This window comes from Corylus avellana, chromosome ca1, assembly GCF_901000735.1.
Source record: "Corylus avellana chromosome ca1, CavTom2PMs-1.0".
Classification (NCBI taxonomy): domain Eukaryota; kingdom Viridiplantae; phylum Streptophyta; class Magnoliopsida; order Fagales; family Betulaceae; genus Corylus; species Corylus avellana.
The window spans coordinates 6,316,126-6,341,652 of record NC_081541.1 but is presented as its reverse complement, the minus strand read 5'-3'; the positions used below and the strand labels follow the sequence as shown (position 1 = coordinate 6,341,652).

The following is a 25,527-nucleotide window of genomic DNA, read 5'->3' as shown; positions in this document are numbered from 1 at the left end:
GGCTGCATATTGGCATCGCTATATGTGACATTGGCCCCAACAAGCTTCAAATCCAAGATTATTGAGCAAAAAGTTATTGCCTTCAATAAAAATTCAGACATTAATTTATCATAGAAACGAGTTCAAGGAGTGTCAAAGAAATATATAATACACAGAAACACCTGATTTGGTTTTCTACTATAAACCTACGAATTTGACTTCCAGAAAAACATGGAACACCTGCTCATCCTAGATAGAATCTTTCATAAATGAAGGAACCATTTAATTTAATATAAATAGTACACAACTAGTACATATAAAAAACTATATGAAAACAATAGTGAACAACACACGGAGTATTAAATCATCATCTTCTTAAACATATCAAAAGAGGGGGTTTAGAGATGAGCATAGTTGACACAAACAACGCTACAAAAATTATATAGGCTATTAAAACATGAGATTCTCTAGCAAGAGAGCAATAGCTCACACTGACTGCCCTACTATTCCTGTGGAAAGTGGCAACAACAAATCCAGGGTCACCCCCCACATTCCATGTCATGGCCGGAACAGTCACCTCACGGGTTCCATCTGAGTGAAGGCGATCACAAAATCCGTGGGTGTGTGCACTGAAAACGATCCTACACAGGAAAGAGAGACAACATATTAGCTTATTGGTGCTCAAGCATTGTAATAAGGAGGAATATGTAATTCATATCAACAAGCATAAAAGGTCACCGGGTGGAGAATCTTATAAAGTATTGTGCACCAACCTGTTGAAAACCAGTATCAAACTGGATAAGCTGTTTATAAACATATATGTATAAGAATTCCTCACTGCGCTTAGCTTTCACACAAATAGCCGGTGTTCAGTAAATCCTAGAATCAATGCTAGTGGAAATCATACTTGCATGGAAAACTAATTATATATACTAGATAGAGATGAAGGTTGATTACGAAGCATAGGATGACCAATAAAGATTACATTATAAATTATGTAGCAAGTAAACAACAACTCCAAATCAGAATCCCACCAACAACAAATGATATATTTGCTAGTGTGGTCAAATTTAAGAATCGTACTGCCGAGTTACCCAAAAGAAAATAAGTTACAAAATATTTGAGAAATTTTTAAAAACAAATAGTTTTTCAACATCTGACAAAATGTCAAAATCCATGCACAACAGTAAATGAAAAACTTACAAAAAAAGGTAAGAAATTCTTAGGCATTCTCTTGTAATTATTAAGAAAGAATGCTGTAACAAGCATGTCTATGAACAGAAGAACCTCTGCATGATTTATATAGGATAAAAGAAATTGCAGATTAAACTGGTGAGTGGCAAATTGTTAAAACATCCATCCATTCCCAACCCCCCCCCAAAAAAAAAAAAATCACTGGTACTAAAGCAGTGGAAACTTCTAAAAGGCATCCAAATTGACTTCTGAACCAAGAGCCTTATGTGTTAACATTCAGGGGCAATGTGCAATTGGCTCCAAGCTTAAAGGGAAAATATGAAATTTTTCCTTAAAATCAATATAGACCAAGTGGAATAGTAAAACTGACCTAAATTATACATTCAAAATCAAATGATATGTCTATTATTTTAAAGCAAATTCTACTTTACCACCCCAAACATTTTCCCTTGTTGCAATTACCTTACCAAACTTCATTTTCCTGAAATCCATTTTACTTATCAAAAAAAAAAAAAAAAAAAACTTCAAATTTGAACGAGTGGTCCCTAATTTGGAAGTCATTGCAATATACCCCCATGAGTAAAATGACAGGAATACCCATTAACACAAATGGTGACAATTAAGTCTGCGTGGAATAAGCCAATTCAGCTAAAAGATTCCCAAAATTTTCAAAATAAATCTTGCAAAAACATCTCTACCCTTATCCCACTCCACCCCTATTCCACCCTCCTATGGCTTCCGGGGGGCTACATTGAAAAAGCTTAAGACCTTGTCAATTGGGAATGCTTAATTTCTATGTAAGAGAGGTTTTGATTTGGTAAGAAGTGGATGCAATAGATGGTTTTTCATTCCTTGCATTATTTTAAAAGCGCAAGAACGTAACCCAAGTACATATGAAGTATACAAGAGAAAAATACCCAACAAGTTCAAGAATGAATGAGCCCAAAAATCTACAAAGCTAGAGATATTGAGAAGGGCGTAAACAAAGATCTACTTAGAGTGATTGTCGAAAACATTGTTGTAGCTCTGAAGTTCAAGAGGTTTGAGGCCAGGAAAACTGTTATCTCACCACTTATTTTCTCTTCATCCTCGATTTTTTTTTTTTTTTGATAAGTCTTCATAATCAAAATTCTTAGTAGGATGGTCACTAAGGTTATAAGAGTTGACGGTTGTCATTGGTGGGAATTATACAAACATTTTGAAGACTTCTCGTTTGTTGTTTACTGATGACATTATTATTTTGTAGGGCGGAAATCAAATAGCTCAAAGCTATTCGGCATGTTTTGATTTGTTTTTTAAGTTGCTCAAGTTTGAGGATAAATTTTAGCGAAGTTGGTAGTTGTAGGAGAGGTTGAGGGGTTGGCGGATTTGGTAGAGATGTTGGGGTGTAAGGTAGGTTCGTAACCTATGTCTTATTTGGGGTTTACCTCTATGGCCGTAGTTTACTGCACAAGGAATGTGAAATACAACGATCAAGGTGGAGAAAAGACTAGAAAGCTTAAAATAAAATTGCATTTGTCAAAAAGTGGGAGATTTATGTTGACCATTGTCTTACATCCCTACCTGTTTCATAACTTTGATCAATATTCATAGTTCAGTGGCAAATAGGTTGGAGAAATTACAGAAGGGGATTCTTGCAGCTACCAAAATGAAATCAAACATCATTTGGTTGATTGCAATATAGTGTGTTATTTAAGGCAGATGGGTTGGGAATTCATTTAAAATCTTTTAATCAGGCACTGTTGGGTAAATATAGCAGTTTAGGGTGGAAATTAGAGTTTTTAGAGGCAGGTTAGTTCTGTGAAAATTGGGAGAACTGGGGTCAATGGACTTCCAAAGAGGTGAAAGGCATGAGTTGGCGGAAGAGCATTAGAGGTGTGTAGGATTCCTGCCTTTTTTTCTTTTTTTTTTGGTGTTTATATAGCATTCTTTGGGTGGAAAACTGCTCTTGGTAAAATATTGAGGATTTATAAGTTGAGAAAAAAGCGAAAATTTGTATCATAAATAGATCTTCATGTGTAAGAATTGTAGTGAGATTGTAAATCATCTTCTTTTACATTGTGCGGTGGCAAGGGAATTGTGGTCATTAGCCCTATCCTTGGAGTGAATTGACTGATGCCTCAGACTGTGATAGAAGTGTATGCAAGTTGGAAAGGAGATTTCGTTGTCATGAGAAAGGTGAGATTTGGGGGGCAGTTCTTCAGTGCATTATGTGGACAATCCGACAAGAGAGGAATAATCATACTTTCAACAATGCAGAGTTGAAGGAAACTTGCTTAAAACTATTTTCCTACACTCACAATTTGATTGGTTGCTTGCTTTGGGAAGTCTACATTGCTATTCTTTTTTGGATTTCTTGGCTCTTTTGGATTTTGGATGGCAATTTACTGAGAGGATGCATTATAATCATATTCTGTATTGATTCTTTCATCTTTTAATACAATTTTAATTTCTTTGCAATAATGTTCTATGAGAAGCCCTCCTCTATAAGCACCATACAAATATCTCTCTTTTTGTATTTCAATTCTTTGGCCAGTACAAGGTCCAGAACATGTCAATTGCGGAAAAGAAACAGTATCCAAGAGGATTATTGGAAAAATAACAAATATTGACCATGATGTCCATTGCTAATAAGCTGCCTAAGTAATAGTGTAAAAAATGCATAAAGCTATAATCTATTGAACGCCTCTTTCCCTCAGGTATGTATGGTTAAAAGATAAGAGAAAAGACTAAAAAATAGAAAATGAACACTAACAAGTCTAGGGAAATTTTGCAGTAATAAGAACTCGTGTCTCACATGAACTATTAAGACTAAATCTCACCGCTACGTTACTGTACAGTTGAGGGACTATGTGAAAAAAATTCCAACCATATTGAACATGGATAATCTGATTGCGATTAAGCAAGAAGCCTATATCTAACAAACATATAGGAGATCAACAAATAGATGCAACACGTATATAGAAGAAAGAACGGGAGCAAGCAAAGATACATGTCTTTTATGAATTCAAGGACATGGACCTGAAGTAAAAACAACATGGAGTTACCTTGGTCTAAGGGCCTGAAAAATGTATTCGGTAACATTTGGTGGGAGAGTCTGCGATAACTTGTATGGCCCAGTCCCAACAAGCCCCCTGAAGAAAAAAGTTGAGCAAGTAAGGAGAACTTCCACCAATATAATTATTTGAAATCACAAGCCAAGTAAAAGACACAGTAAACAAAGGGCACATGCGTAAGTCTGAAGATCACTATTTCCCTTGCATAATGAATAATAATATGGAATCAATGCAAATCACTTAACTTGGGACAAGTGTTCAATGTCTTTAATGAAAAATCATATCCCACCATCCCCTAAAACTTGAGTTTTCAAGAGGAAAATATAAGATCAATAAAAATAGAAGAGTGGACATCATCTTTAGTTCAATGACTTGGCCTTGTTAACAACCACACAAGAAGGGAGTCTTCAACACTACTATGCTCTAAACTTACCATCAAACTGAAAAGGGAAACTTTGAAAGACATCTTTGCAAAGACATGCCTATTACAAAGAACCCACAATAACTTATTCATAAAGAACTCCCATGAAGAATGAAAATGCAACGCTAGTGAAAGCAATGCACCCACCTGCGATCCAGCGCAGTTGAACTCTCTCGTGAAAGTTTCAAACTTTCATCAAAAGCGTCAACCCCACCACAGTTTCCATCTGATGTACGGTGCAAAGGGAAGTGAAGCAGTAGAACAGGACCAGACCCATATGAAATGCTATTCTCTCTCCAACCAATTTTATGGTCTATCTCCCTGAATTTTCCACCCTCATTCATTGCTTCTGTTGGGCCTTCAGTTCCCATTTGCAAATCCACACACTCTCTCTCCACTACTTTCTCAACACCAAACCGTAGATCATTGTCCCCACAAAGCAAAGCCACAGCATTGAGCGAGACGAAGCTGGTGTTACTAATCTCAAAGGCACCACAACCCGCCGAATCCAGTCCTGGGAAATTGCCAGCGACCCAATTAACCATTTTCACATTCAACCCTCTACAATCTCCGACGTCCCTGTCACCCAGAATGACGTGATAAGGAAGACCCAGAAACGGGCCTAACAGTCCCTGAAACTGGTGGACCACAGAAACCCATTTCCCTCTTGTTAACTCTGAACCTCTTGCCGAAACATCTCCCAAAACTAGCAGCATATCAGGCCTAACACTTTCGAACGATTTCTGGTGGGCATATTAGCAAATTTCAGAAATCAATACATCAATTTCAAAGAAGAAAAATCAACAAGAAAAGCTTGGAACTATTCTCTGAAATTACCCGAAAGAACTTGGACGTGTAATAGTGTCTGAAATAGAGGTTGACGAAGCCAGCTTCGGAACCCAACAAGAGCAAGTTGGCGACCATCATAACCTTCAAGTCCTCTTCGGATTCAGCGGCTGGTTGACCGAGGTCGGCGGCGCTGGGCACGGTTTTGCACGAAGGAACGGAGACCCACTCTTCGAAAGCGATCAGAGCAAATATTGTGATAAGAGGCAACACTGGCCTCCACGCGACCGCCATTGTTCCTGTACTGAGTCGGGGCGTGCTGGGTTTGAGACAGCGTGCTGGAATTTGGGTTCGCCATTTGAGCGGTACAGTTTGTACAGCTACTTGGATAGCCCCAAAAAGAGAATTTTCCTTTACATAATCAATAAGTTTTTTTTTTTTTTTTTTGCACCTTTCTATTTCAGTTAAGTAGTTGTTACTAATACTAAATATTTATTTAGGTAACAAAACTTAAGTCGAAAATAATTAAAATCTTAAAAAATATATTAAAGAGTTAGCGTAAGTTTAACTAGGGTAAATGAAAACAGCACGCAGAGTGCTGTGCAAAAAAAATTTTTTTTAAAAAAATAATAATTTGCACGGGCGTGCATGGGCGTGCCACGCACGCCGCGTGCTGCCAATCACTGCCCTTTTAACTATGTTCATAGAGAAATGCTATACATCCCAAAAGTTGGTTTCTAAATGATTTGTCACAAACTCATGGGATAGTGACACCCTTCCAAAAATAATAAATCTCATGAGATAATAACACATCATTTGAAAACTAACGTTTAGGATGTGTAGTATTTCTCATGTTCATAATAACCATTTTCATAAATTAAAAGAAGAGGCATGATAAAGGCATAACTATTGAGCTACCTCTTTTGGGGACTTTCTCTTGGCAATTTGGTATCATTGAAAAGGTTAGAAGTATTTATAAAATCATCCAAGGATGAGCGGGTAAATCTCTTTTAAGAGTTGGGATTAATGTGACAAAATGAAGAAGTGTATAATGCTAAAAAATTGTGTCATGTACCTTTCAAAATTATACACATCTATTCATAAAATATTTACACTGCAAAAGTGATGGACTCATCAACAACTACACAATTTTATATGTATTACAATGTTCTAAAAAAATATATTAAAAATAAATAAAATGAGAAGGCTCAATTGTCGGAAATGAATTTCTAGATTTGCGGATTTATCAACATAAAGTTTGTTAAAAAAACCAAATTTTTGTTGGCAATTATATAAAATTATATAATATAATTATGTATAACCAAAAAATTGTGAAGAAGACTACTTGACTTTAACTTAATTTTTCTTTTTCCTTTTTTTTTTTTTCAATCCAAAACTTAGATTAGAGCGGTATGCTTATGTCATTATTTTCATATTTAAATGCCATAGAATATATTATTAGTTTTTTATTTGAATAGAATCAAATTCAACTAGATAATAATAAATAATAATAATAATAATAATAATAAGCGATTGGAAGATGTAAAGCAAAAGTATAAATGAAGGGAACAAGGGATTCTAGGAGGGTTTATTCGTCTTCATAGCCTTCTTGAACACAATAAAATAAAAAGGAATTTTTCATAGCCCTTATCTTGTATTAAAATAATAATGCAAATTTAAGGCACCATTTAAGGCCCATATAGGCCCAAACCATAACATTCAAGCCCATTTAAGGCCCCATTTTTTTCAATTGCATGCTCATTTTGGTCCAAACCAAAAACCAACCCTTATACTAAGCCCATCAGGAAAGTCATTGAACAAGCTAACTAATAAATCAATCACATGGTCATGAACCAAAGTTCAAGAATTTGGCCCATAATTAATTTCTAAACTTAATATTCCATTTATCAAGCTTTTAATCCAATTTAACCTAATTAAAAAAAAAAAAAAAAATGTTAAGTCCATATTTCACCAAACATATTCATCTCAACGACTAATTAACTTACCAACCTATAAGTATGCTCCACAATTATTGAGTGAACCTACTTATTAGATATTAACCTAGAAGACCAACAAAAACAAATTTACTTTCACTCTTGGGGCTAGATTGGGATATTGCAAATTCAAATTCAAATTCAAATTCAAATTCAAGCCTTTAATTGTAAAGTGCCAAAGATGACCTAATTGTGTTGAACATTGAATTACGAAGAGTAAAATTAATTAAAAAGCAATTTGTCTGGTCCATATTGAGTGGCTTTATTGTCCTTGTTCGCCTCCAACAACATTTGCCAATATATCAATGTAGGTGGCTCGCCATTTGCTTTAATCATTTTCCACGCAAGTGTCCAACGTTGCCCAACACTTCAATGACCCTTCTGCGAAATAACCTGCCCGCATGGCCCATACAAAAACTCCAATACTCTCTTTCATACGTGCAATCAGCAATCCTACGTTGATATGAGACAATTTGTCAAATTCCATGCTTTTTTCTTTTTTCTTTTTTTGCTTAATGCTTGTAAAACCTCTTACTTTGCCACTTAAAACTTTCCTTCAAGTTACACACTATTCATCTTCTCATGTTTATATATATATCTTGAGTTATATAACATAAGAAGTTGTTTGGAACATCTTTTAAGTTGGATGTGGAACATGTTTTAATAGGTTTTGGTTTGTGTCCTATGCGCAGAAGCACACTGAACACAAGTTAGGATGTCATTCATGTGTCACGGGTCTTTAATTACTGATCTAGCACTTCCAGTTTGGATTTTGTGTGCGCAATATATACAAGACGCAAGTCTTTTCCGTTCAAAAATAGATTTAAAGATCAAAATGCCAAACTGCTTCTTGGTGGAAGCTTAGGATCACTTTGAGTGCTCTTTGTGGTCTCAAGTTTGAAATCCATAGTGTAAAATTGTTTCTTGGGGCCAGTATTCCAGGGGTACGATGAATGGGTTTTGGGTTTATATGATAAGGTTGGGTACATGAAGTAAGAGTAAAATGCTTTAATTTTTTTCTATGTCTATGTGTGCACATGACGTAAGTTGAGAATGTTATGTCTCACTTATTGATGTGATGCGTGTCCCTAATTATTGATGTAGTACCTCTAATTTGTGCATTGTGCACTCTCATGATACACAACGCAAATCTTACTCGTTTATTAATAGATGCAGAGAATTTATTTTTTTAAAATAAAGGCACTTGAATCACCATTATCAGCCCAACACCCATAAGGTTAACAGGGGAGGATCCTTTCCTCTCTCAGGGCTCTTGCACATCTATTTCTGTCTCATTCACACCTTTTCAATCACCATCTTCCACGTCAAGAATATCTCCTACAAACATCCATGAGATATAAGATAATAACAAAACTTATAACCTCATAAATCCGACAAAAAAAAGTACCATTTCGAAAGTAGAATACCAAAAACATGGTAACAGAACGGATCGACAAAGGCCCAAAACCTTTTTCCTTTCCATTCCTTTTAAGTCATGTGATTTAGCCTATAAATTGTCCTCTGATGTGATTTCATCGTAAGGGGGGATGAACCTTTTTTGACATCATACTCGACCATCTGTGTCTAATTTTATACTCGACGTGGTGGCTGATTTTGACACACAATTTTTTTTTTTTAAAAAAAAAAGTTCTATCTACATTGTGGTTTACCATGAGCGGCTAGGAAGAAGACTAGAGATGATCAGTAATGAGCTAGCCTCTATGGCGGCTTACCAACCAACCTCCGATGGTCCCCTAATTTGAAAATTATAACTTGGTGCTACTCTTTGTCACTTCGGAAAATGAAGAGGTAGAATCAATCAAGCTTAGAATACTCTACACAAACTAATTTATAAAAACTTTATTATATAATATATGATTTTTCAATGGTCACTTGTCACCAATAAACTATATTACGTACATTTTCCCTTTATTTTATTTATTTACTTAGAAAATAAAAGAATATGCTGGAATAGGAAAAAAAAAAAAAAATTATTGAATTTAAACGAACCAGCAAAACCTCCCTGATGAGGAAGCAAAACACAATTTAAATGGTAAAATGATTCATCTCTATTTCACCATTTTTTATTTTTTTTTACATGTCCACACAAGAGGAGAAGAGATGATTCGAACTAATGACCTCTGCTTTATGAGGCGTGGTCCCCAGCCTATTGAATTACTCATTGGGGGCCATCTCTATTTTACTTGAAATAAAAGGAATATTGGCTAATAAAGTCACTTTTAAGATATTGGGAAAACTACATTTACTCCGTTCTATTTGCCACCTTTATTGCAGTGGCTCTCAATGTTTTAATTTGGTTAATATACCCTACTAATTTACCATTGGCATTGCAATGCCCCCTTCCATCCTCAAAATGAAAAAAAAATAAAAGTAAACAAAAAAGTAAGAAAAAATTATCCACGGCCAAGCCACAGGTTAGTTTTTTTTTTTTTTTCAAATTTTTTACTATTTTTTCCTAAATTTGTTTATATTATCAAGAGTATTGTCGTCATTTTTTTATCACGGAATTGAAACATTGCAACCTCAATAATAGATCATAACCAAATTAAAAGAGTAAGAAAACATTATAAATTGAAAGGTAAATTAAAAGAAGTGGAGTTTGTCTAAATTTTATAAATAAGTTTTTTTATTATTATTATTTTTTTATGCACGTAATATGAAGATGTTCCCCCCATTTGATTGACGATTTTTCTACTCTCTAAAATGTAATTGCATGGCCTGCCAATTGACTCCTTCATCAAGTGTTGGATTGTCTTTAATGAAGGTGTTAAAAAACCTTGTGAAAAAATGTTAAATTTAATTGTTAGTTTATATTCTTAACACTTTTTGTAAACAATAAGTGAAGTTTAATATATAAAATATTTAATTAAGTTAATTAGTCACTACCTCTATGATTAGTATTGACGTCCCAAAAACTTACCATACCTAACCATGTTTAGTCCAAAGAGACCTAAAAAGTAAAAAGAGAGGTGGAGATGGGGTAAAATAAAAAAAGGTGAAAAAAGTGGAGGTCGATAAGTGAGAAAAAGTAATTAAAGGCAATGATGTCATCTTGTGTTAGTTACAGATAATATCCTTTCTAATCCTTATATTGAGATTATTTTTCTATACAGTAATAAAAGATAAAGGTTTTTTTTTTTTTTTTTTTTACATCATATTCGGGAAGATAGAAGGAGGCGAAGAGTCCTCCTTCTAGTTGAACAAGATAAAAACATATTCAACTCTCGTATGATGGAAATCTTGAAACATAATGGGAATTCTAAAACATGAGACAAAAACAAATTCAATATTTCGAACAAGACAAAAACATAATGGGAATTTCAAAACTATTTAACATGAGTTGTTTTACGTCTAATTGATGTCCTGATTGGGCTAGCCAAGTCATGACTCACTCAAATTTGAAGAAGCTTCTGCAATTTTCACCATTTAGATATCTACTGTGCGGCTCACAACAAACAAGTGTTACCATAATCAATATGTAATTAGAAATAAATGTGAACTAATTAAAGTGATTAATTTACATGATTATTCTGTAAATTTATCCAAATTGAACAGTAAATAGTGGCACTTTGTCTTGTACACGATGCTAAAAAGTATGGTCAATATATAAGTATAATTTATGTTGATTTATTGACACCCCAATTTATTTATACAACCACAAGTACAATATCATTCATAGTGGGAAATCCGTTCTGCATAATCCATATCTGAACTTTGTTATATACTTCAAACCCAGCTTCCCAAGTTGATTTATCCACACCCCAATTTATGCTGGTTGTAATGAGCACTTAGTTTTTAATATTTTGCAATTACAAATAACTGTAGCCTTATAAATACAGATACATAAATCTTGTCAATTGGCTTAACAGTTTTTATATTAGATTGGTGTTTTGAATTTAACTCGTTAAATCTAGTGATAAAAAAAAAAAAAACTTCACTTACTCTCTAAATTTTACGCAAATTTATGCTGATTGTAATGACCCATAGTCACGCTGTGGGGGTCGCTATACTGGAGAAACTTTACAAATGGCCCGTAAATTATAACGTGTTTTGAGAAGATTTTCAAATTTCAAAAACTCTTAATTTCACCCATCGAGCTTTCAATTTAATGCAATTTAACCAATTCATTTATTTTTGTTGTAAAACCCTAACGAAAACCCCTAAAAATACCAAATTACCCTTCAATTTTCTTATTTTCTTTTTTAAAACAATGAAAAAAAAAGGGAACCATATGTCACCATGTGATTATTTATTTATAATATCTTTTAAATTATATATATATATATATATATATATATATATATATATATATGGGTAGAACGGACATTTTACATGCTAGCCTACTAAGGGTCCATTTGGGATTGTGGTTTCAATAAATGCGATTTTAAAAATTACGTTTTTAAAATCACTACTTTTTAAAATCGTAAAAGCGTTTAGCAAAATATGTTAAAAAATACGTTTTTATCAAATATTTATTATGCAAAATCATAATTTTAATTTAAATTCACGCATTTTGAAATAAACACCCATAACCTGCTTATGAAAATCACAATTTTTTTTTTTCTATTTTAAATTAAGTGTTTTTTAAATCGTAATGTCAAACGCCTTACGTTTTACGATATTTTTAAAAAGCACAGATTATTCTTGCGAAATCGCAATCTCAAACGCACCATAATTCCATAATTTAAATATATATAACCTTTAAGAAACAATTCGCCCGATATTGTTATTAATGAGTTTCGATCCGATTTTCTCTCATAATGATCATTCCATTGGAAAATTTTGAAGAAAAAGTCATACGAAAGAAAAGGACGTGACTCCCCTTTTTTTTTTTGAGCAGGTGGGAGCTCCTATTTGAAAGCAATGAATATTGACCGAATCACATGGATATTACTATTTTAAAAAAATAAATAAATAATAAAAGTAAAAAGCTCCACCTTTTATTGTTTTATTCATTTTATTTTATACTTTGGGCGTGCGTTGGGTTTGAGTATTAAATAGCATGCCACTACCAAATTATATGGTAGTTTGATCACGCACCAAATGTCATTCTTTTAATGATTATACATCAATCTTCTTCTTCTTCTTCGTATATATTTTTTTAATTACTTTACACTACTAAACTTTCTTTACCAAACAAATCAAAACCAATTGAATCTTTTTTTTTTTTTTTTTTATACAGATAAACCAAATAGATGAAAATACGAATATTTATATATTATAGTCTCATGCTTATGTAAGTGTAGAAATATATGAATTAAGCCTGCTTGGGTATGTTTGTTAATGTGTTGTAGGTATTTGTTTTTGTATTTTGAGTTATTTATTAATGTTTTTCACTTAATAACTGAAAAGAAAGTTGTTAACAAACATTATTAATTAATTTCAAAATTTTCCAATTTTTTTTTTTTTAGAATATCTATTATTGCACCTTATGAGGTTTTTCAAAATAAAAGGTATTGCTATTTTTTTACAATTGAGAATTTACGAGATTTACGAGTTTCATTTGATTTTTTGACTATCTTATAGTTGTGACATCTATTGCTTATTTATTATATTATATAATTAATATTGCATAGTATAGTTTAATTTTTTTTTTAATGATTTATATGATGTATTTTCTATTAATAATTTGTTATAGTCATGGAGAAAATTGATTCTTTAGGGCTTTTATTATCTACTTTTTGAATAATAATTTTCTCAATTAAATATCATATACGCGCGCACACGAATTTATATTCAATATAAAATATTGGTTTTGAATGAATTATTATTTTTCAATAAACTTGCAATGCTTTGAATCCTTTATATGAGATGATCCATTCTATAATTCAAATTAAATTTTATAGATTCAATGGTGTATATGTCGTTACTCAATTTAAAATTTTAAAATGACGTTACTCCATATACACTATAAAATACAATAAAATAAAATGTGAATCATAAAATAGATATTCTTCATTTCACTTCAAGACGATTCTAACTATGATTAAGAATAAATTTTACATATTTAATGGTATATATGTTGCCACGTAATTTAAATTTTCTAAATGATGTGACCATATAATTGGTAATACACAACATAATAACTTACAATTTAAGTTTTCTAAGTTTTTTTTTTGGAAAAGTTTTCCAGGTTTTTGGTTTTATTTCTAGAGCAATTATTTAAGTTTGGTTTGCTTATTTGGAACTTACACCAATTGAGGAAAGGCCCCAATTGGCCAATTCTATTGTCTCTCTTTATCAGATATGGAAAAATTCACCATTGAATTTGTAAGATCACATGTAGGTCCCACAAATTTAATAGTGAATTTCCAAAAAAGATTAACAAAATATGCGTAAGAGATGAATGAGTAGCACTTCTCTTAGCAAATGTGGACGTTGAGCTTACTTTTAGTTATGGTGAGCAAATTTAATGATTTGCTTACTTGTTTTCACTATGAGAAAGTCTAACGCCTTTTTCACGTCTTTCTCTCATCGTTCTTGTTTTAAAACCCGTAATTGGATTTATAAGATCCCCACTGATGAATATGTGGGTCACATGCAAGTCATACATATTTAATAGTTAGTTTTAAAAAGATAAACGTGGAAGAATTACTGGGGAACGACAAATATTTCATAAATATCTTATAAAGTTTACGTGACAAGATATGGTAGTCATTAGATCAATCACTATTAAACAAAAAATATAAAAAAAGGTTACTAGACCTTGTCACATAAAAAACATTAGTGAAATGTTTGTGTACTATGTAATATTACTCTTCAACCATACATTTAGGTTTCTCTTCTCCCTCTTCAATATTCTTCTTTTTGTTTTTTGTTTTATTATAATTTTCATCTTAAACATTTATATTGTTAACCTCTTTTGTCATCACCAAATTACCTTACGTAAGATAAACAAAATTATGACAAATGATAAAATTTTTTTAGAAAAAATGAAAAATAAATATGAATATTTTGCCTTATTTCCCTATTTTTCCTACAGGAATTTTTGTCAATTTGAAGGTGAAAAGACTGACATTATAAAAAGAGAAATACTATTTAGTTGACTATTATACAACTACTATATAATAGTAGTTGTAATTGAGATAATGTTGCAGTAAAAATTAGTTATTAGTTTTTCCTTTTTACAAACCTTTACTGATTTAAAGGTTAATTTTTACTGTCATCCCAATTATGCAGCAGTTATAATAATTTATTAAATAATAGTACTCTTAAAAAATTATAAAAATAAAATAATAATTTTTTTTAAAAAAGTGAAATAAAATAGTAGTTAGACTAAAGTAAAAATATATATTTTTTAAAATCGTTGCGACCATAAGTATTTTTTTTTTTTTTTATATAGGCGGTCGCAATTGGTAACTACTTACGTTGTCCTGTGAATTTTTGTAAATTTAGCCATAGAGGTTTTTTTTTTTTTTGTGAGTAAATTTAGCCATAGAGTTACAGTTGAGGCGCACCTCCTAATTTATACAAACTAGTGCTCTCCCACGCACCTTCGGTGGAGCGTGAGTGCACCCTCCAATCACGAGTGGCTTTGTCGCAATCACATCCCAAGATCGGCGCAAATGAGAAGAAAACTCTGTTGCCGTACTATTGGCTAGTGTATTCCCTACGCTATAAGTGCACGTGGGACTATGCTTATTTCTGTTGATAGTACTACGAAATGACTCTCTCACCCTTAGTTTTTTTTAAAAATGGCAAGTTTTCGTCATTTGCTAGTTGCTACGTGGCATCTTAAGTCCACAAGGCAGAAGAGGCAGCCAAACCCTTGAATGCGTTCCATGTTCACGTGGCACTTAGCGATCGCATCAACGTCCGATACCTCTCGGAGCATACGATTCTTACGTGCGAGCATTATACACGTAAAACCCGCAAAACACTATCATAATCGTGTATCGTAAAACTACTATATTACCCTTTGTTCTTATCCCGGAAATTCCTCACCCTTGAGGCCATTCGGTCAATTCAAACCCGACGAGGGCACCTATCGTGAAACTAGGGGACAACCAAGGGGTTGCTTGTAATTTTGTTCATCGAAAGGATAAAAAAGATTAAAAAGGCCTTGATTACAAATCTGCCGGTGAAACTATACGGTGGCCGGAGAAAAAACCGGCCGGCTAGAGGTATTCGATATTTCCTATATAAACCCGTCACCACACCCTTTGTTCCCCACATATTTGCGTACCTCTCTCTGCTCTCTCTCTCTCTCGCTTGCTCGCTCGCTCAGACCCTTCACATAGAGAGCCTCTATTCATCTCTCTCTCTAAAATTCCTCTTTAGATTCAGGCACTCCCTTAGAGGTAAAACTCTCTCTCTCCGAACAGTAAATTTGATTTTAATATTTAATTTCGAGTTTTAATTCGTTATTCAACTTAAAAGTGGAAAATTTGTTTGTATTAATTAGTAGTATGAATACGAGTGAATCATTACGTTGACTATTTGGATGAGTGGATGAATTTGTGAATGGTGGAGATATGAGTAGGTTCGATCCGTGTGAGAATGCTGGTTTTGAGGTGTGGATTAGGTGTGTGCTGCGGGGGATTTGGGCTTAGTTGGACGAGGGATTTGTTTTGGAGGGTTTGAGCGATCGATTCTTTGAAACCCTAGATGACTGATTCTAGTTTTAGTTGGTGAGTGGTGAATATTGTTATTAGGGGGGCTCTGATCTGTGTTGGTTTGTTGTTTGGTTGGTGAGGGTGTTCTATGTGGAAAATAGGTAATTGAGTATGCAAAAAAATGGATTATGTGGGTTTGGTGCAGTGTCGTTTCCTGTATGTATTTGTAGCATTTGGTGGTTTAGGGTTGCATCGAATATTTTGATTAGGGTTATATGCAAACTGTTTCTGCCGTCTGGTTCAATTGCTGAGTCTTTGTTAGGCAGCATGAATACCTACTAGAAGGTTGATTCTTGTCTGTATTGGATGGTTATGTTATTTTCGGTCTTTTGTATTATGTGTGCACATTATATATGCTTTGTTTTGAGTATTATGAAACTGGTGGTGTTGAATTTTGTCTTGGAAAACTTAATGTAGATATCAAACTTAAGAAAAGGATTCCAGTGTTTGCTTTGGGCACGAGGCACTGTGTGCATTATGAATCATGCTTTGATTTCTTCGCCTATATAACCGTAAGGACTGATTTAGATGTGAGTTTAATGTGATCCCTTTTCTATTGCAGTGTTATTTTCAAGAGTTAAAAGTTTTATGCAAGTGTTTGTTCGTTATCTATCTATTGGCCTGTTTCATAAATTGAGCCCTGATTGCTTTCTTAGGTTCCTTCTTTCCTGTATTTATAGATTGCTTTGCCGAACTTGATTTGCAGGCGCCGCAGTGCATTTTGAACTCTTTTTAGCCTGTTTGTCTGGGGATAATTTTGCCTTCCCTCCCTCATATTGGCATGTCATGTGCATTTTTTGTTAAAAAGGAAACTAGAAGAGCACCTGTTCAACCTGTTTGGGTACGAAGTTCGGATTGTATGCATTTACATATGAGATGGGTTCTCGAGGAAGGCTATTATTTGATCTCAATGAACCCCCTGTCGAGGATAATGAGAGTGATGGTGTCTTCTCTTTCCAGCCACAAAAGACCCATCCATCTATGAATCCCAACACTGCTGATCTCGTTACTGCATCAACTACTCCCCAGAGAATAATAAACAATCATGCTTTTTCACATGCATCATCTTTATCTGGCTTTCAGCCTTTCATTCGCCCCAAACCTGGTCATGGCCCTGAAATGGGCGCTGAGTATACAAGGGCTGGGGATCAGAATCCCAATAGTACCTCATTGTCTAAGTCAAGTAATGATGAGGAGATGCAAGCCTCACCATCATTAGTTCCGGGCTCCGCAGAAGCTCCATCGGTTGAAAGAGAAGAAGGTGAATGGTCTGATGCTGAGGGCTCTGCTGATGCATATGGAAACAGTAGTTTGAGTGAACTGGGTAAAGCTTCACAAGAGCAAGGGACATCGGAAGTGAGGGACTGTTTTGCTTCTGGTGTAGCTGTAGACAATATCTCTTCTGCTGTCAAAATTTCTCAAAGTGTCAAGGATGAAAATAGTAGTCATACTTCTTTAGAATTGGATCCAGATCCCAATGATCAGAAAAGCCATAGTAGCCGAAATTCAGAAAGCAATGCATCCTTAGATGGGCATGAGGAACCTGGCTTGGTCCCAAAACAAAGAGAAGTTAAAGGTATTGAAGCGAGCCATGCACTTAAATGTGCAAATATTCTTGGAAAGAGGAAGATAGACCAGAAAAAGGTAGAAATGCTAGGCAAGAAACGTAGCAGGCAGACTATGTTTCTTAATTTGGAAGATGTCAAGCAAGCTGGACCTATAAAAACATCAACACCAAGAAGGCAGGCGTTTCCACCTCCTATTACCACTCGTACTGTGAAAGAGGTTCGTACTACTCCTCCATCTTCTGAGCGTATTGGAGAAAAGCAGAGTCAACTAATGACGAGGGATCAGAAACAAGTTGACATACCATGTAACGAAGGAGGCACCTCTCTGGAAACTACTGAACCTAAATCTGAATGTAATGGTGATATGAATTCTGGACTACTAGGTAGGCCTAGGAGGCTAAATGGTGACACTGATCTTTCTGCAGAGGTATCACTGCCACCTATTCCAAGACAGAGTTCGTGGAAGCAGCCCACAGATTCGAGGCAAATGAAGAATTTGCAGGTCTCAAACAGGAAGCCAACTCTGATCAGTCAAAACTCCATGGACCCCAAATTGGGAAACAAGAAATACCTTCTACCCAAGAAGCAAACTACTAATAGTACCCAATACCAGGACACATCCGTCGAGCGCCTTATAAGGGAGGTTACAAATGAAAAGTTTTGGCATCATCCAGGTATAAAGTAACCATATGTTTTTGTTAGTTTATTATTTTTAACGATAATTATTCTGAGTTATTGGTGTTGTTTTCCCCATTTATTTGAACTTGAAATTTCTGGCACATCTGCATTTGTGGCATTTGTGGCATTTGCTATGTTCTCGTGTCAATGCTCTATTTCTCCAATTATTACATTTGTGAGACTAATTATCATCAGCTTTAAATATACACTCCTATCGATTTACTTGATTTCACCATGTACTTCTAATACAATTATGTATCCCTTTGCATTATGGTTCTCATGCTGTGCTTGTTTGTCTGTGAGAGAGATGAAGGTTGTTTTGCCTGTATGTGTTTTATGTTGTTATGAGATCTGCAGACTTTTCTATTTAACTCGTCCATATCCTATTCCTTTTGAAATTTGGAATTGTGAATGAACTAGGATTCCTTGAATAAGTTTTTGAATGAGTAAAAGCTGATGTTTGTATTGGTCAGGCCCACGCATAGTGGAGGGGATTCCTACAGCTACATGTGGTGGGCACCGTCAGGAGATCCTGTTGGATGGAAGAATATATCTTTCATACTGAAGTTAGAGTAATTGAGCCGTGTCCTATATTGTTTTAGGGGTTATATGGGGCTAACATAAAATAACAATGATATGGTTTACTTATCTATTGTTGTTGTATTTTCCACATTTCTGGCATCAAATACTTCAGAGGTTTCATATTTCTTGTTTTTTTTTTTTCTTAAAAAAATTGATAAAACTTCAGTTGATATTTGTAATTTTGGTTTCATCGTTTATATACATGGAAATAGTTTGGGAGAGTTTGGAAAAGTTCCTGGTTAACATGTGTGGGCAGTTCCCTATCTGTGTAGTAGTGTCTGAAAAGCAATGTTTTACTAATATTATCTCTACTATTAACAGACGTATGTCTTGGTTAGTTCTTAACAATGGCTTCTACCCTTTTAAAGATCCGTAGGAAATAGTTAATCCATAATGATTTTGTAATTGATATTAAACTATTTTAATGTTTTAAGCCCCTACGCCTAATTCCTTACTTTTAGCTCTCTGCTTTCTCTTCTTCCTCCAATTTGTTATTCTGTGATAACTGCCTATTTCATTAGTCATTATTGAGAAATCACTAATTTTATTACCCGGCATCCATAATGTGTGTCTATGAGTAATGTTTTTAGTTTGAGGGTTTCATTACCAGGTCTATCAATTCTATCGTTCTGTTCTCTCTCTCTCTCTCTCTTTTATTTTATTTTATTTTTTTTCCCATCTGTTCTTTTTGGAGAGCAAATTTTGTTTTTGGTCTCTTTGTAATATGTGTAACTTATTAAAATTATTCTGCATCAGAGGACACTGAGCTCCAATGTGTTCCCGGTCGATTTGAATCTGTAGAAGAGTATGTTAGAGTATTTGAGCCTTTGCTTTTTGAGGAATGCCGGGCACAGCTTTATAGCACGTGGGAGGAGTTAATTGAAACAATTTCAAGGGATACTACACATGTGATGGTCCGTGTAAAGAGCATCGAAAGGCGAGAAAGAGGTAGCAAGCCTAATCATTTTATTTACTTAAGATTTTTAGTTGCAAGTTAATTAAAAAATAAATCAAATGATGCTTTCTCAGCAATTTGGCCATGCTATCGTCTTGGATTATTTGGAAGATAATTTAAATTGAAATTTAGTAGAATACTAATAGATATGTATAGCTCCAAAGTGTTCCACCTTGTCCTGGGTGAAATATAGGGTTAATGTCAAAAAAAAAAAAAATATATATATATATATAGGGTTAATGTCATCAACAATGAGTGTTTCTTGTGCTCCTTTTTTGTTCATTTTTGCCCCTTGATGCATTCTTTTTTTTTCTCAAATGGTCTAGGGTAGGCAGAAATCTTGTAATTTAAGCAGACCTGTGTCTTAGAACATAAATTTTTCCATCATAACTCTCACTTTTAGTGGTTTCACACACCCACACATATGTATAGATATTTATTAATCATTTTTTTTAGAACACTGCTGAGATATCCATAAGTATTATTATTGTTCTGGTTATGTTAACTAGCTGAAACGTTCTTTTATTGGCTTAGGATGGTATGATGTGATAGTCCTTCCAATGAATGAGTGCAAGTGGACATTTAAGGAGGGTGATGTTGCGGTTCTTTCATCACCCAGGCCTGGACCAGGTTTGATACGAGAATTGTTGGATTTATAGTATGAGTAATTGAGTATTGATTCTATCAGATCAATTCTACTAATGTCAAATCTTATTATGTCATGCAGTTAGAGCTAAGCGGAGCAACACCTCATTAAATGAAGATGATGGTGAGCCTGAGATCAGTGGACATGTGGCTGGTACTGTCAGGCGACACATACCTATTGATACACGAGATCCTCCTGGGGCAATCCTTCATTTTTATGTTGGCGATTCATATGAACCTAACAGGTTGTGTCAGAATTCTCAATTTTTTCTTCCCTCAAGTTGCATGATTACTTGATTGCTATCAGTTATCACTGAACTTTTGAAATATAAGTCATAAATGGTGTTACATTTTAGCCTCTTTAGACAATTCTCTTTTTCAGTAGTTATTTTTCGTTTTATTTTTTCCAGCATGGTTGATGATGATCATATTCTGAGAAAGCTTCAGCCCAAGGGCATCTGGTATCTAACTGTGCTTGGTTCTCTTGCAACAACACAGCGAGAGTACATTGCATTGCATGCATTTCGTCGTCTCAATTCTCAGGTGGCAATTCACATCTGTTTAATATGATTTTAATGGTTGTCTTCTATTTCATATTGCTTCAACGAATAAAAACCTAACATATTTCTCTTTTCTGTAGATGCAAACTGCGATTCTTCAGCCTAGTCCTGAACACTTCCCAAAATATGAGCAGCAGTCCCCTGCCATGCCAGAATGCTTCACGCAGAACTTTGTTGATCATCTGCATAGGACATTCAATGGACCTCAGCTAGGAGCAATTCAATGGGCTGCAATGCATACAGCTGCGGGTACAACTAGTGGGATGACGAAGACATGGCCCTTTACTCTCGTTCAGGGACCTCCAGGAACAGGTAAGACACATACAGTCTGGGGAATGCTAAATGTCATCCATCTGGTCCAGTATCAGCACTACTACACTTCTTTGCTTAAGAAACTAGCCCCTGAAAGCTATAAACAAGCCAATGAGAGCAATTCTGACAATGTTCCTATGGGATCAATTGATGAGGTCCTTCAAAACATGGACCAGAATCTCTTCCGAACGCTTCCAAAACTCTGTCCAAAGCCTAGAATGTTAGTTTGTGCTCCTTCAAATGCTGCAACTGATGAGCTTCTTGCTCGTGTCCTTGATCGTGGATTCATTGATGGCGAGATGAAAGTTTATCGGCCTGATGTCGCTCGCGTTGGGGTTGATTCACAAACTCGTGCTGCCCAGGCAGTTTCTGTTGAACGGAGAACTGAACAGCTTTTGGTCAAGAGTCGTGACGAAGTTTTAGGATGGATGCACCAGTTAAGAGGCCGTGAAGCTCAGTTCTCTCAGCAGATAGCTTGTCTTCAAAGAGAACTAAATGTTGCTGCTGCTGCTGTTCGTTCCCAAGGTTCTGTTGGTGTTGACCCCGACGTTCTTGTGGCCAGGGACCAGAATCGGGACGCATTGCTGCAGAACCTTGCAGCAGTGGTTGAAGGCAGGGATAAAATTCTAGTTGAGATGTCTCGCCTACTTATTTTAGAGGGTAGGTTTCGTGCTGGTAGCAACTTTAATTTGGAAGAAGCCCGTGCTAATCTTGAGGCAAGTTTTGCAAATGAAGCTGAGATTGTTTTCACTACTGTCTCGAGTAGTGGTCGCAAGTTATTCTCTCGTCTGAGTCATGGTTTTGATATGGTAGTCATTGATGAAGCAGCCCAAGCCAGTGAAGTGGCAATCCTTCCTCCTCTTTCACTTGGTGCAGCACGGTGTGTTCTAGTGGGGGATCCCCAGCAGCTCCCTGCAACAGTTATCAGCAAGGCAGCTGGAACCTTGTTATACAGTAGGAGCCTCTTTGAAAGGTTCCAGCAAGCAGGATGTCCCACGATGTTGTTATCTGTGCAGTATCGGATGCATCCTGACATCCGAGATTTCCCGTCTAGGTACTTTTACCAAGGACGCCTTACTGACAGTGAAAGCATTGCTAATTTACCTGATGAGATTTACTACAAGGACCCCTTGCTTAGACCTTACATATTCTATGATATTACACATGGACGGGAGTCTCACAGAGGTGGATCCGTCTCTTATCAGAACACACACGAAGCACAGTTTTGTCTTCGCTTGTATGAGCATCTTCATAAAACTTTGAAAACTTTGGGTATGGGAAAAATCTCTGTTGGCATAATCACACCATACAAGCTCCAATTAAAATGCCTTCAACGGGAGTTTGAGGATGTCTTAATTTCAGAAGAAGGGAAGGATCTGTACATCAATACTGTAGATGCTTTTCAAGGCCAAGAACGTGATGTTATTATCATGTCTTGTGTGCGTGCATCAAGTCATGGAGTTGGCTTTGTTGCAGATATCCGCCGAATGAATGTTGCTCTTACTCGTGCAAGAAGGGCTCTTTGGGTATGGTTTTCTATCATTCCTGTATCTAAGTTTATTACACATACGCAACTTCCACTCATTCTTACATGCCCCCACAAGACCAAAGGGCTTGATTCTGGGTTTATGTTCTGATTTAACTTGATTTGTTGACAGGTTATGGGGAATGCTAATGCTTTGATGCAATCTGATGATTGGGCTGCGCTGATTTCTGACGCCAGAGCCAGGAAATGTTATGCCGACATGGATTCTCTCCCTAAGGATTTTCTCATACCTAAGGGACCTGCCTACACCCCATTGCCAGGCAAGGTCTCCTCCAATATGAGGGGGCTGCGGTCAGCTGGGCATAATAGACATAGACCACCAGATATGCACTTGGAGTCCAGGTCAGGGACACCATCAGAAGATGATGAGAAGTCGGGTGCGTTGATAACTTCTAGGAATGGGAATTACCGTCCCTTAAAGCCACCAATGGAGAATTCTTTGGACGATTTTGATCAATTGGGTGATAAATCTAGAGATGCCTGGCGATATGGCATACAGAAGAAACAAAGTTCTGCTGGGCCTGTGGGGAAGAGAGATATCTAGCTGTTGATTGTTGTCTGCAAATCTCTTGGTGCCTCATGGGGAGCTTCATGGTGTTAGTGTTGTGATGCTTGATCCCCCGTCGTCACAAAGCCCTCGGAGCAAATCTCTGTATCCCGAGCTTTGTGTGTCAGACAAATTTGATTTGCATCAGATTTGGGCTGAACTGTGTCTCCGATAACTCCCAAGGAAAAAGAAGAGAGGTTTGGAAGAGACAGCAACCGACCTGTTTTTAAAGGTCGTTGTTTTTGTGCCAAGAGCTTTTTGCTTGAATTGATTCCTGTGATTTCCTGCCAGGAGCTGGATGCTTTTGGGTAGATTGTTGAAAATCATATCCTTAATCCACCAGCTTACATTCAGCAAAGGTAAGAGATCGATCTTCTTGTATATGTTACGTAAGTTTTGTAGATGTGGATCTGAGTATACTGTACATTTTTTGATACATGTAATCCAGGAATCCAGTGGTGGTCTCCACAAACTTCAGCCTACTAGAATCTTTTAGTTGTTTCCTTTTGAGGGTAAATCCTTGCCTTGCCTTTGCATTGATGAACTGAAATACGCGGGAGTGAGAAGCTTCCTGTTATGGCCATGCCCCATTATCGCTTGCTTCTTTTACGTACAGATTACTCATTGGCGCTTGGTACTCTCACTCTGATAGGGTTAATGCTTTAGTTTAGGTAGTTCACATTTTAAAGATGCTATGTACATTCTTTGGACGTGCAAATGCATTAGGATGACATCTCAATTGGTATGTACAATTTTGAAGCCTTTTTTAATCTCCTTCCTTGTAATTGTGTGAAGGGGAAGTAAAATGTCATACCTGCTCTGCCTCCGGTGGAAATGCTCAAGTTCTGTACAGAAATGGAAGGAAAGCACAAGATTTATTTTCTTATTTTGGAGGCATTTGTGGTGTCAAATGACTTGTACATTTGTCCATTACTTGTTCAACCATAGAAAATTCTTTTTGATGCGTTATCTTAAATTTCTTTAGATTTACAATCCAAGTAAATAAGAAAATTTTTGTCGTGCTTTTTCTTGCTGAGGAGTTTACATCTTGTCAGCTCCTTGAATTTCTTTTTTATTGCGTAATCTTTTTCGTATAGCCATTTAATCGGGGTGGCCCTTTCCATGTGATACGAGGTGTTGAGGACCCAGATCTGTTAATGGTTTATTCATGTATATCCGGATGCCTACACCAGCATATGGTAGGGGTAGCAATTCATGTTTGCGTGTTGAGTTAAGGTCGTGTCGAGATATGTGTATAAAATAATTTTTTAAGTCAATTTAAATCTGACTGATTTAATTAAAGGTTTGATCATTTAATTTTGTATTAAGTTTGAGGTCATTAATTTTTTCTTTTTTTTGTTTTTTTTGTCAGAAGTTTAGGTCAAACATGAATAAAAGGCTACATATATGGTCTCTTACAGTCTTTTGTTTGATCGTTAATCCCAACATATGGTACGTACGTGTGAGGGTGAAAGTGTGTGAGATTAGGATGTGAATGACTGGATGCATTATTGAGCCATTCAAAACGTGTCAATTTTGTTTGATTAATAATCCTGTCGTACCTGGGACATGTTACCCTCCTTTCTTTTTATTTATTTATTTGCGAGTACAGTGCACAGCATTTTTCTTTCCTTTTTTTTTTTTTTTTTTTTTTTATACAAATAAATTAATTTTATATTCCATTAAATGACGTGTTGATCTGTGTCTGCATGCTCTGTATTCCATATGGTATACGTGGCAACATGATAAAATGCTCCCGTCAATTTATATGAAAGTTAAGGAAAAAAAAAGAATTTAACGAAATTATGAAACACAACGGCCTTCCTTAAATGCAACCCACTCCCCGCATCCCTTTCGAGAAAAAGCACGGCATCCTTTAATTTAGGAATAATGTTATAAATTTTTCTAAAGTTATTTTAGGGTCACATTTTAATTTTTAAAATTATTATTAAATTTGAGATATGATATATTAAACTTTAATCTATTGATAATTTTAAAAGTCAATCACATTAAAGATGACGGTAAGAATCACATTGAAAATGACGGTAAAAAAACTCTAGAAAGAATT

At 35.3% G+C, this 25,527-nt stretch overlaps 2 protein-coding genes across 6 annotated transcripts; one reads left to right on the top strand and one right to left on the bottom strand.

Moving 5' to 3' along the window:
• Positions 1–229: 229 nt before the first annotated feature.
• LOC132167438 (uncharacterized) lies at positions 230–5,829 on the bottom strand. 2 transcript variants are annotated; one of them, XM_059578411.1, is made up of 4 exons: positions 5,488–5,829; positions 4,798–5,393; positions 4,221–4,307; positions 230–608 (listed from the first exon to the last, which is right to left on the bottom strand). In XM_059578411.1, the coding sequence occupies exons 1-4, from the start codon at positions 5,728–5,730 to the stop codon at positions 347–349; spliced, it is 1,188 nt and encodes a 395-aa protein (XP_059434394.1). In that variant the 5' UTR covers positions 5,731–5,829; the 3' UTR covers positions 230–346. The 2 variants fall into 2 exon arrangements, with proteins under 2 accessions (XP_059434394.1, XP_059434393.1); XM_059578410.1 differs by having other exon boundaries at positions 230–620; positions 5,488–5,828.
• Positions 5,830–15,560: 9,731 nt separating this feature from the next.
• LOC132176200 (uncharacterized ATP-dependent helicase C29A10.10c) lies at positions 15,561–24,498 on the top strand. 4 transcript variants are annotated; one of them, XM_059588363.1, is made up of 10 exons: positions 15,561–15,751; positions 16,773–18,308; positions 19,651–19,842; positions 20,384–20,479; positions 20,577–20,739; positions 20,905–21,037; positions 21,135–22,892; positions 23,025–23,818; positions 23,908–24,093; positions 24,255–24,498. In XM_059588363.1, exons 2-8 carry the CDS (start codon positions 16,943–16,945, stop codon positions 23,454–23,456), a joined length of 4,140 nt encoding a protein of 1,379 aa, XP_059444346.1. In that variant the 5' UTR covers positions 15,561–15,751; positions 16,773–16,942; the 3' UTR covers positions 23,457–23,818; positions 23,908–24,093; positions 24,255–24,498. The 4 variants fall into 4 exon arrangements, with proteins under 4 accessions (XP_059444346.1, XP_059444338.1, XP_059444323.1 ...); XM_059588355.1 differs by having other exon boundaries at positions 16,875–18,308; positions 23,908–24,498; XM_059588340.1 differs by having other exon boundaries at positions 23,908–24,498.
• The last annotated feature ends 1,029 nt before the right edge of the window (positions 24,499–25,527 follow it).

Coding starts and splice junctions, on each gene's coding strand:
- LOC132167438 (XM_059578410.1), bottom strand. CDS start 5,730: ATGGCGGTCGCGTGGAGGCCAGTGTTGCCTCTTATCACAATATTTGCT. Junction 5,394..5,487: donor ACACGTCCAAGTTCTTTCGG/GTAATTTCAGAG, acceptor TATGCCCACCAG/AAATCGTTCGAAAGTGTTAG. Junction 4,308..4,797: donor TCAACTGCGCTGGATCGCAG/GTGGGTGCATTG, acceptor TTTTTTCTTCAG/GGGGCTTGTTGGGACTGGGC.
- LOC132176200 (XM_059588355.1), top strand. CDS start 16,943: ATGGGTTCTCGAGGAAGGCTATTATTTGATCTCAATGAACCCCCTGTC. Junction 18,309..19,650: donor AAAGTTTTGGCATCATCCAG/GTATAAAGTAAC, acceptor ATTCTGCATCAG/AGGACACTGAGCTCCAATGT. Junction 22,893..23,024: donor GTGCAAGAAGGGCTCTTTGG/GTATGGTTTTCT, acceptor ATTTGTTGACAG/GTTATGGGGAATGCTAATGC.